Here is a 12,116-nt window from a genome sequence, read left to right as displayed (position 1 = left end):
TCCTCTTTGCAGTCTGTTTTTGACCAACCCCCCTTTTTTTCAGCATCTCTGCATGGATGAAACCATCGATTTCCCTACCTTTAGTCTTCAGTATTGTGGTAGCAGAAGGGCAACCTTAACTATAGGGTTCTCTCTTAATTTTCTGGCCCAGTTCATCCCAACTGTAAGCCTCCTCTTCCTCTTTAAGCCTAGAGTACAATAGGTAACAACTTGAGTAGTAGAATGCAACATTCTCATCTCTCCTGGGAATAGAACATTTTGATGCGAGTTAAGGAAAGTCTGTGGCTTTGGTTCACAGTGCACTGAGCCAAATCCAAACCAGTCACATTCATAGGGTGCAAACCCAGCCTTGTACAAAGCGTGCTGATTACTAGTATCTAACGATAGCTTTACTTCCTTGCTTGCCTCATTAGTTGTATTCAGTGGCTTGATCCATACCACTCACTGAATTACCCATTTTCTGTTTTCATACAATATATTGAATCATAACCTAACCAAGCAGGCTGGGTTTGGCCAAGCCAACCAGCTCTAGCTTAAACCAAGTTTAGCATTTTGTTTGAACACACCTGTTAGGTCAGGTGTCTTGCGTAAACATAGCCAAAGGGTTTTTCATCTCCAGTAATAGCATGCATTTCATCATTCTAAGCCCAACCAAAGTTGTGTAATTTCATGTTGACTTTAATAACTTTTCTCCTGTTCCCATGACTTTTGGGGCCCATATTGTGCCTTTCTCCCCACCTGGAACCCAGAGAATACCCCCATCACACTGGGTGGGACAAGAAAGATGAATAGCAAGAGAGGGAGATGTCTTGAAGAGAGTCTATTCATATCCTTTGGGCAGGAAGCAAGGACGGAAATGTCTCTATTTTCAGACATGTTGAGTTGCCATTCAAGTCTATGAAGAGTCAAAAGTTGCCTGGTAGGTTGGATCTGGCTCCATCTGTCATGCCTGCTTGAAACAGCAAAGACTGTGCTTCTATCCACCCTCTAGGCATCCTTCCTCTTTCAACCATCTCTCTTTCTCTTTCTAGTTGTAGGCTACAGTGGAACTTTGTTGATTAGCTGGACAGGTCCTAACAAGCAAGACTGCATCATTCCACAGCTGGGCTGATGGAGCCAATGTCAAAAGCAGCAGCTATCTCCTGCTCCTGCTGGAAGTAAAAAAAAAAGAGGGGAGAGGAGGACTCACTGTTTCCTTTCCAAAACAGCAAGTCAGATCCATGACTAAATAAGTTTCACCAGACCGTCTTTTGCCTAGGGAGAACTTTTACAACATAAAAAGAATTGACCAGTCCGGAAGGGATGTTTTTGGGTCCTTCTTTAAAAAAAAAAAAAAGAGCCCCATATTTTTCATTTCCTAGAGTCTATTAAAGCTTTTTTGTCTTGTGGTTGGACATTCTGATTCCTTTAGGGTCCCTCTTCCAGCACCTTTGTTATTTTAAAGAAAAGTTGCTATTTGAAGGTATCCTGCTCCACATGCAGGCCTTTGATACCCAGTTTGCCCTCCTGCTGTAGCAAGGTGAGGCCACCACACCTTGAAGGACAGCGACCTCAGCCTGCATCCCAAATGCTTGTCACTTTCAGTTTCATCAGAATGGCTTTTTTTTCCAGCCACAGATGTGCAATAGGACCATCTCAGATAGTGCCTCAAATATATAGGGCAATCCCAGGGCAATATTCCTCATCCATCCTAGGCAAGTCCTTGCAGTGTCAGGAGAGCCAAGGGCAGAGAGTTGAGCAAAGTGGGAGAAATGGCACAAAAAGCAGCACAAAAACACACACAGCCCTCAAGTTCCAGCTGTGGCCCTCGGAAGTCCGGTGGAAGTTCAGCTCCCAATGAAGGGCTGGTAGGCATCATCCTGGGAGGTTCAACGGTGCAATCCAGCCAGTCAGTGGCAATGGAACGAGGGTATCCTGCCTGGAGCTTGAGGGTGTTCTGGTCAAACTTCCAGTACTCTTGGCCTTTAAAAACATACAGTGTTCCTGCAGCATGACAGAGAAGTGATAGCAGCCATATATTAATGCAGGGTTGCAGAGAACTGAGAATAGTCCCTGGAATAATATACAGAATGGTTTGGAAGATGGAGAGGAAGCAATATTGCATCATAAATAGAAATGTTGTTGCTTCTGTGTCCAATATTCAAGCTGAGAATGCTGTGGTCCTAATGAGAACCAAGAACGTTCAATGGCCACGGAAGATTGGTAGCTGAGAGTTGGTGGACAAGGAGAAAAGGGAGGGTAAAATGGAATGGAGGCCACAATTCTGAGCAACGCCCTTAGGCACTGCAACGTTCTGGAGCAGGTTCTGCCTCTTAGAATAAAATGATTACTAAGAGAAAACTGGTTGCCAGAAACAAGGTTAGATTTAGTGGACAAGCTAGTATTCTAAATGCAGGTGTATCCCTACTAGCCATAACTCCCTGGGGAGGCATTTAGATAGATTTGACAAAAAGATGGGAACTACAAGGAGTATCCCCCATCATTTGCTTTCTGTTAAATGGGTGCTTTAGCACTGGCCACACCAGCATGCAATTTATATTGTGACGGTGTTCAAAATATGCCTTCCAAACATACCCACTGACCCTGGAGGTTTGTGGACCCTGATGGCAAATCATCTTTTGCCCATATGTGCAGACCAGCCCTTTTTGTTTCACAGGATATGGATTCTTTCTTCCATGCAGCACTTCGTGCAAAGGACCTGACTGTTCTGCACTTCCTGAAAGGGTAGGATGGATTGGAGGGCCTGATGGCATTTCACCATTCCCAGGCACCCAGATCAACAGGAATGCAGCGACAAATCTGAGTCAGCCCAAGGTCAGCCTGGGGACAGGAGACCAACTCACCATCACTTTCACTCAAGACAGAGTCCACAGAAGAGGAGAACTGCTCCCAGGCTGCTTTGTGCAGTGGAAAGGCTTCCTCTATGTACCCTGTGGTTTCATCATAGCGCCAGTGGAGATCACCCTTGAAGAAATAGGTTTTCTGGTCTAAAGGCCAGGAGAAAGCACCACTGATGCCCCCTTGGGGCAGACCAAAGTCTGTGACTGGGCGAGGGGAGCCCTCTTCCACACTGTTGTCCTTAAATACCCAGTAGAGAGGTCCTGGTTAGGAAAAGGAGAGAGAGAATTATATGAGCAAAAGAAATAGCTTGTTACTGAAACCCTTAATTCGGGATTATGTGCCCCATGCAACAGCAACCTGAAATCATCTCCCTTAATGCCCACCAGGCTCCTGGCCACACCCGATTTATTTTAATTAACAAAAATGGGAGGGAGGGAGATAACAAGCATGTTGCAAAACAAATCGTCAGCCTCTAGCATCTTCTTTATCTCTAGGTTTTTTCCCAAGATAGATGCTTTCCAGAGGTCTGGCCTTCACCTCCCAGAAGTCTCAGCATTACTATGTTGGCTGGGGAATTCTATGAGCTGAAGTCCTATTTCTGGAGAACACACTGCTTGGGGAAGGCTGAAATATGAAAATATGCCCCTTTGTCCCAAAACAGATGGGATAGACATAGCATCTGGGAGCAGTATATAGGTGACATTCAGATGAAGAATTGGAATATGGTCCTGGTTATTTGCTGGTGGACAGTGCCAGTTCAAGGGTAGATGGTGCCCCTAGGCTACATTGACTGATGGTGCCATCTCCCACTGATATGAAGATTCGTATTTTTAGAAGGATTTGAAAGGAGGAGCAGCATTGGAGCCCGTTGTTGATGGGCTTCTCGGTGGTACTGATTGGCCAGGCTTTAGAAAAAGGATGGTGGACAGAGTCGTTTGACAGCATGCTAGATGGAACAGCAAATCACTTCTTATCCTGCAGATTTCTGTCTGGGCCTGCAGCTGATTATACAGAGAGCTTTAAAATGACACTAATTGCTTTAGAGTAATTAAATAAGTCTGCTTATTCTGTGCTTTGTTCTGCACTTCATACGCCTGCACTGCAATAGCCATTGGCTAAAAGTGCATCACGTTTTACTGGAATAGTATCTCCTTATGCCTTGCCCAGGTCACTTTGCACTTGTGATCTTCTCACCACTGAAGAAGAGGATGCGATGATCTGCAGGCCTCTCATAAACAGCGTCCACTTTGCGGAGAGTGGAAGGGAATCCTCGCCAGAAGCGAGTGATCAGAGCTGGCCGTAGAGAAGTGAGGTGTCGGCCTTGGGACAGGCGCCAGAAGTACTCATCTGCCCCAAGAGCAGGAATGACAGAAGAAAGAGGTATTAATTTCCATCTAAAAGAAGACCCTCTTACCTTGGTAGGTCACCATAACAACAGTTGGGGGTTTTTGTGTGTGTGTGTGTGCGCGCGTCATGGAAGAACATGAGCCTATCGCATGCACTCAGAAAGGATAATGAAGAACTAGAAAAAGACAATCAAAAAAATTAGAAGGATGGAATAATTATGTTTTGGGCTTCTTTAAAAAAGGGCAAGTAAAGGAAGACATGATTGAAGTTTATAAAAATATGTATGGTATGGGGAGAGGGGTTTTGCCCTGCTCCTTAATACTGGAATTTCTACTGAATTAAAAAAGAAGGGGCTAGTTTCCCTGACTCTGGGTCCCTTGACCCTGCGCCCAATAGCCCGGCCACTCCAGCCTCTTCTGTGCACCCTGAGAAGCTGCTTCATCTCCAAGGCAACTGACCTTTGAAAAAGAATGTTTCTCCTCGGATGTGAGCAACAGCATCGATGCTGGAGGCACATCGGTCAGGCAGTCGTTCTCCTGGTCTGGAACAAATAAATTGGGAAAAGACAACAACTCAGCCACTGGGACTCCTCAGTGCTGTGTTGGCTTTATCTGGGATGAAAAGACTGTGCCAGCAGCGTGGAAATACATTTTATCCCAGTATAGCAATTTGTACTGTTCTATTATGAAAGATATTTTGACCATACCCATTAAATCTCCCTCTAGAAAAGTCAAAGCAGAATACATTGATGTCCTCTTCCCATGTTAACCTTGCCCCAACACTGGATCAAGCTGAGCAGCAGAAGGCATTTTTGTATCTCACCTGAATTTGACTAGTTCCCTCTTTCGTTCAAAGTGGAAAAGCTTCAGAACAAAACAGAGGTGCAACCAGCGTCAGACCATGATTTAATAGCTAGGCTTGTTCTGGAGTCATTGGTTGAGTTTTGACCCCATTTTTGACCCAAATGGGGAAATATATTTAGTGGTAGATTTCCTGGTTTGTTTGCTTGCCAGCATGGATGAAAAAACAAAGTCCTCCTTTGGTGGCCAAAATACCTTACTTACATCTTGGCTTATTAAACTGAGATATCAAGATCAAAACATGGTCATGTGCCCAACCTACCAGTACCTCTGTGAGCTTCAGAGCTAAACAGGGATTAGAACCTGGTTTCTCCAGTCTTAGTCTAATATGAACTGTATCTTGGCACTGGGAGGTAGCATATTGCTTAAATATAAACTGCATTATTAGACAAAGACAGAAATTATTCAGCCATATTAACAATGAAAGCAGACGTTTTATCTATAAATAAGGACTTTATCATTGCCTCTTAGTCGCTGAATCTGCAGATAGGCCTAAAATTAATCAGTAGTGAAAAAAACATTGAGGCAAAGAATGGTAATGTTAGTGGTCCCACTGCATACAATCACAGAACTGTGAAACATGAAATACAGTTAAGTGGTGCATGCATTGGTAGACCACTCTGGTTTCTAAATTATGGCTGGTTTAGGACTTAATGTGCTGTCCGAACCCAGATAATTGTAGCTTGTTCAATAAATCATAGTCAAACCTTGGCTTAGCATGATGTGTGAGTCTAGTCTGTATCTTTCTGTAGAATCTTTCTATAGAATCATCTGCAGCAGCATACCTAATGCTGCAGAGGTGCTGAAGCTGGGATCATCCAAGAGATACATACAGATGCTGTAAAAATAGCCCTTTATTTACCCTTTGCAATGGAACAGTATAAAGAGTGTCATCTAACCTGACCACAGGGAAATTCTGTGGCAAGGAGAGAAGGTCTGGTATCGGCGTGGTTACATCATGCTTCTCTGTGGAATGGAGAACTCTACTCCCTGATTTAAAAAGGAGAGAAAGAAAGGAAATGTATTAAGCACACAGGGAAATGAAGAATTTCAGTGGCATGCATCACAGAAAATGGGGCGTAATAGACAGTCCAGACAAAGATAGTATGTTGGAAACAGGTCCAGTGCAAATCGGGCTTAAGGCTATGGAACGGTTTCACGCTGCTTGGCCTCTCTCTCTCTCTCTCTCTCTCTCTCTCTCTCTATCTCTATCTCTTCTACCTATTTATCTATCCCCCAGATAGGCTGAACCATCACTAAAAACTGGGCTGGACCCATTCCAGAACTGATAGTGGCACATTTACATATAGTGATAAGCCACTATCTGTGTTTGAAAGTGATTCATAGAAAGGATGGGAGGCTTGATTGATTGACCTTACAAAGACAGTTACAACAATCCTGATAATGAATATGAATATTATTCATTATATTATTATATGAATTATTATATGAATAACAAATATTAAAATAATGGATTTTAATTAAAATCAGGGGGAAAAAACCACACAGTTGTTCACTATTTCAGATCTATTATTAGAGAGTGTGATGGAAACACAAAACTTCAGAGTTATCTATGCTACTAAGATTTCTAAACAGTTTTTAAAGATTGCAGAAGATCTCCTTTCCCCAGAGTTCTTATATTTCAAGCCAGTGTGTTGGTGGCTATTGATGGGAGTTGAAGTCCATTGAATCTATTGGACAAAGGTGAGAAAGTTGGGCTGATCAAAAGGGCTTGGACAAGGTCTTAACGCAACTCAGCAACACTGAATCAAGATACCATGCTGCCGTACTTACCGTAAAGCTTCTGGATTTCAACATGATCATCCATATGCAACTGGTATTGCAATGGGTCTCCCACTGGTCCCCGGTAATATGGGCGCATGATAGAGTGCTTGGAAGATGAATGTGCTAAGCCAAGGCTGTGGCCAAACTCATGAATGGCCACGGCAAAAAGGTCGGTGCCAAAGTCATCTGTCAAACAATAAAAATCACTGAGTGATCTAGACTGAGTCTACAAGATGAGAGAATCACAAATAGCAGGCCACAGAATCAGGAGGACAGCAAAAAATCACCCTAATAATTTCCACCCTTTGCTGAGCCTTTTAGGTCATCCTGACAGCTGTGCACAATGTTCAGTCCAGATTAGGTGCAGAAGGTATCTATGAAGTAATGGCTGCTTCCTCCCAAAATGGATCCTCTGCTATAGTTCTCAAAATGCAGCCATTCGGTACTCCAGAGCAGAGAACTGGATTTGCCCTGAACGTGGGATCTAGGCCTCCATCTCGCTGAGGGGACTGGATTGCATCAGAGGGTGAAGCTCTGGATACAGAGCAACCCCTCAGCCTGCCTGATGGATGGACGAAAGGTCAAATGGGCCAGACTAGCAGAGTGGATTTATTTATATATACAAATTTATAAATCCCATATTTTTACCCTTTGTTGTGATTGTTTTTACCACTGGTATCCACCAAATCTTCCCAAAATGAAATTAGAGGGACAAATTCTTCCTTGTGTTATGGTGACAGTCTTACAGTGCCATCAGAAAGGATCAGATAGTGGGAATAAAGCCACGGTCATGGTCAAAGACCAAGAATCTTTCTTGATTGAGGTAGAAATTAGGGATCCTACCTTGGAAGTCTGAGAAAAAAAAGAGAACTCTCTTCTTGATAAAAGAGCCACATCATAAAATGCACCAGAGAATGTGTATATTGGCTTTATTGTGCTTTTTTTGTTTGTTTTGATGGGTGTCCTACATCTGTGTCACAAGTTCAGTAATGCCTCCTTCTCCGATTAACTCTAACCCCATTTAGGCATTCATCTGAACCCCTAGAGAGGTCAGCATGGGGTGAGAATAGAAGAGAAGCAGGCAGCATTCAAGTCTCCCAGAGGCCTCTACTTACATCCAAGCCAAGGCAAGTACAACTGACCTTCAGACCTTTAGATAAAAGTGTGGTGATACAAGAAGAGTAGGATTCTATGCATGGCCCCATTCTCCATCCAGTTTGAACCTTCCATGCATTCAAGCAGACACCTGAACAGGTTTACAATTCTTAACTCTTCCACCACTCATGAAAGTCAAATCACCTGGTGAACGGAAAGTCCATTCTTCATCCCCATCAAAATGAACAGTGCCAGCCCTCTGGGGGTCTCCAGGAAAAAAAGCATGGGCCACCATCCCACCAGGTCCATCAAAAGGATAACCATCATGGTGATCCAGCTGGAGGAACTCCACAGAGATGTCAGCAGTGTGGCTGCCAATCTCATGAAAGTTTAATGGTGTAGCTTCACTCCAAACCTTTAGGGCATAATAGATCAATACTCGCATAGTTTCTCGGCTGAGATGGGCTCCCTGTGGATAGCTCTTCACCCTGTGGGAAAAATAAAACGTGCAGGTGAAAGCAACAGAAATGTGGTTTGCCTTGCTAATGCATACTAAGTTTGGCTTGCTTTAAGCTTAGCGTTTTTGTAGCTGAGAACGTTGTGTGAACCTAGGGCATTTGTTTCATTTATGGTACAGTGCATGGTGCAAATCCAGAAAACTGGCTCATTAAAAAACCTGTTTAATCATGCTGTGCCACTGTGGTGTAGTAGCTAAAATACTGGATTAGGTTTACACTAAGCCCAAACCTGGTTTAATGAAACACAGTTCCTGGCTTCATATAACACACCATACAAATAACAAATAAACTTTATAATGGCTTAACATGATGCCCAGGTTCACTTAGCAGACAAACTCCATAGCTGGGTTCTTCTAACTACAATAAACCACAAGCGACCCATTTCCATGTTAGCCTAGTCCAGCGTGTTGTCTGAACTCTGCCTCCGAAGGACAGTCTTTGTACAGAGTACAATTCTTTTCTCTGTCTATTTTACCACTAAGCCTACATGTGGATACTTACTTCCAGGAGATGTTTCTTTTAGTCCAAACTGACCCAGCACTGCGCCTGCCCCGACTCTTTCTCCTCTGCCATCTTTTCTTCCTTGCGCTTTCCTTCAAAGAAAGCTTGGGGGGGAAGTTGGGGATAATATCAGGCAAGGCACAGCGGGGCATCCGGATCAGACTCAACGTGGCATCATCTGCAAGAATGCAAGGGAAGAGAAAGGAAAACTCCAGAAATGTTTTACAATGTAAAACTCAACTAGTTCTGCAGATACGTTAAGGAATTGAAACATTTCCCCAGGACATACCAATTTTCCACATGTTCACATTGCTCAGCTCATTTTGTTTTTATATGGCTATCAGAGAGGCTTTCTGCGCATGCCCACATTTAACCTTTTGGTCCTTGCCCTGTCTCTTCAAACTTGCCTTGTCTCAATTCTCTTGAAAATAAGCAAATTTTGGACCAGACATTGAGCGGAAAAGCTTAAACCTAAACCTCTGATGGCATCAAAGGGTCCTTTGTCCTGAAATGCACGGATTCTGAAAACCAAAGCAGTATATGAAACACGAACCCTAATCCTAGCAGAGACATTAATATTCCAGCACATGCAGTGGCAGCTAGCAAAGATGTGTATTTCCTAACAGCGATGCTGATACAGGTAGTCCTCACTTAACAACCATTTGTTTAGTGATGGTTTGGACTTACGACGGTGCTGAAAAAACCGACTTACAACCTGTCCTCACACTTACGACTGTTGCAGCATCCCTGCGGTCACATGGTCACGATTTGGACACTTGGCAACAGGTTTGCATTTATCACCATTGCAGCATCCCATGGTCACATGACCACCATTTTCAACCCTCCCAGCCAGTTTCTGGCAAGCAGAATCAATGGGGAACCATCTGATTCACTTAACAACCATGTGGTTCATTGAACGACCGCTGCAAAAAGGATCATAAAATTGGGTCAGATTTGCTTAATGACCATTTTGCTTAGCAACCGAAATTCTGGTCTCAATTAGGGTTGTTAAGCAAGGACTACCTGTAAACTTTTTCTGATAGTTTCCCTCACAGTTTTTGCATTTTAGAATCCACTGGGGAAAAGAAACCTTTGCAATTTTGTCTAGGAGCATAAATTCAGTATTACTGGGAGGAGCAGAGGTTCTTCTTCTTCACTACTTCTTCCGTACTGAAGTAGTGGCTGGATCTCTCAGGGATGCCGCAGTAGCATCTTTCACTGGAGTTCCTGCATGGAGAGGGGGTTGGACCTCTAACACTGAGAAGCCATGGGTCCCCAAGGAGAACGAGCAAGATACTAACATCTCTTGAGAGCCAGTTTGGTGTAGTGGTTCAGGCATCAGACTAGCAACTGGGAAACCATGAGTTCTAGTCCTGCCTTGGGCACAAAGCCAGTGGGTGACCTTGGGCCAGTCCCTCTCTCTCAGCCCTAGGAAGGAGGCAATAACAAACCACTTCTGAAAAACCTTGCTAAGAAAACTGCAGGGACTTGTCCAGGTAGTCTCCGAGAATCAGACACGATTGAATGAATTAAAAAAAATCTCTTAGTTTTATCATACCTGGAATTCCGGTTTCTGCAATGCCTGCAAAACGTTGCATTACACGAAGGGCGCTTGTCACAGCCTCCCACGTTTGTAGCTGGCCTGTAATAGGATCAGCTGGTGGTAGGTATCCATAATGTGTCAGCCACTCCTAAACAAAGATGATCAGTAGAAAACATTGGGTACTATAGCCCTACCTTTCCTTCTGGGAATTATAAACTTCTTAGACTCTAGACTAATTTGCTCCTGATTTATACTGCTTCCATTCCTATGCAGAAGGAAAAAAACCCTGAATTCATTGGGGCCAACTCTCAGATAACCAGCTACAAGATTGCAGATTCTGTATTTTGCCAAAGCCCTCAAAGATTCAGCCAGATTTTGGAATGCTTTTCCATACCAAGTTGCTGACTCTTCATTTATTAAAGAGCTTCCATTTAATTTATGAAATGGTGGGCTTTTAATTTATCAAATAGCTGGCTTTTAATATGTTTTTGAGATGCTTTCAGGGGGAGAAAACCTCACTACCTTTCATGAACACCAACTCCATAACCCAGTGTTTCTCAACCTCAGCAACTTTAAGATGTGTGAACTTCAACTCCCAGAATTCCCCAGCCAGCATGGGAGTTGAAGTACACGCACCTTAAAGTTGCTGAGGTTGAGAAACACTGCCCTAACCAATGCCCTCAACCATCTGGAGAAGGGATGGAGCACAGAACTGGCTTGGCTTTCTCCACTTCGCAGGAGCACCTGTCTTCTTAGATGTTACAGCTCCGCACCTTTCAGTCCCTTGGGCTTTAACTGCTTCAGGTTTGACTTACAATGACTTCTCCGCTCTCATCTGTGGGAGTGGGGGCAGGACTGGGGCAGGATGAGGAAGCTGGAAGCAGCAGAAAGAAGAAAAGCCGGTACAGAGAGATGGGGGGTGGCTTCGTCCTCTGCTTTCCCTTCAGGTGCTGTTGCTGAGGCTGCCTGTGATATTTCTTAGGAAAACACACTTTTCCAGCCTCCATCCAGGTGCTGCTCACTGGTTTGGTGAGTTCACCTGCTCTTCCAACTCTAAGGGAAAAAAAAAAGGATTCCAAGTAGTAGTTTCTGCAATCTAGCTAAGCTGGTCTATTTTATTTGAAAAACCTTGCAATCAACTCCAGTTCCAGAATGGGATCAAGGAAGGTTGCTCTTTTGTTCCACAGATTAGTATTTTTTGGTATTTGACCCAAAAGCCTCTACCATTTCTCTGGCCACCAAGGAAATGGCAAAAAGGAGATTCCTCCTTAGGAATCATTTGACAAATATATCAGGTTAGATTAGATCTACTTCCTAGCAAGATCTGAGTTTTGAAACTCATCCCTGCTAACGTTTACTTATTCCACTTTATCCAAGGAATCCAGTGCAACTGAGAATGTGGGCCAATAAAAAAAAATCAGCAAGGTGGTGAAGAGATTTTTTTGTATTATTTTGCTGCCATCCTGGTGTTTGCCACCCAGATATGATAGGCCTAACATCAATTATCAACCTTTTATCTTTGCAAGGTATGACAAGGAGAGTAAAAGCAACTGGCCAAAATCATCCACAGAGAAACTGACTTCAGATTTGGAATGCTGCTTTCTGTCAAGGGTCATGTTTAAATTG

The 12,116-nt window shown here is 43.6% G+C and overlaps 1 protein-coding gene across 1 annotated transcript; it reads right to left on the bottom strand.

The window, feature by feature from the left end:
- Positions 1-1,655: 1,655 nt before the first annotated feature.
- Positions 1,656-11,524, bottom strand: LOC134502888 (matrix metalloproteinase-17-like). The gene is made up of 10 exons (XM_063311408.1): positions 11,306-11,524; positions 10,506-10,638; positions 8,948-9,125; positions 8,133-8,416; positions 6,843-7,019; positions 5,948-6,038; positions 4,647-4,729; positions 4,036-4,188; positions 2,844-3,101; positions 1,656-1,983 (listed from the first exon to the last, which is right to left on the bottom strand). Exons 1-10 carry the CDS (start codon positions 11,495-11,497, stop codon positions 1,691-1,693), a joined length of 1,842 nt encoding a protein of 613 aa, XP_063167478.1. The 5' UTR covers positions 11,498-11,524; the 3' UTR covers positions 1,656-1,690.
- Between the last annotated feature and the right edge of the window lie 592 nt (positions 11,525-12,116).

Source organism: Candoia aspera, chromosome 9 (assembly GCF_035149785.1).
Source record: "Candoia aspera isolate rCanAsp1 chromosome 9, rCanAsp1.hap2, whole genome shotgun sequence".
In the NCBI taxonomy this organism is placed as follows: Eukaryota; Metazoa; Chordata; class Lepidosauria; order Squamata; family Boidae; genus Candoia; species Candoia aspera.
Note: the sequence above shows the minus strand (reverse complement) of the source record. Positions and strands in the feature narration are given on the sequence as shown.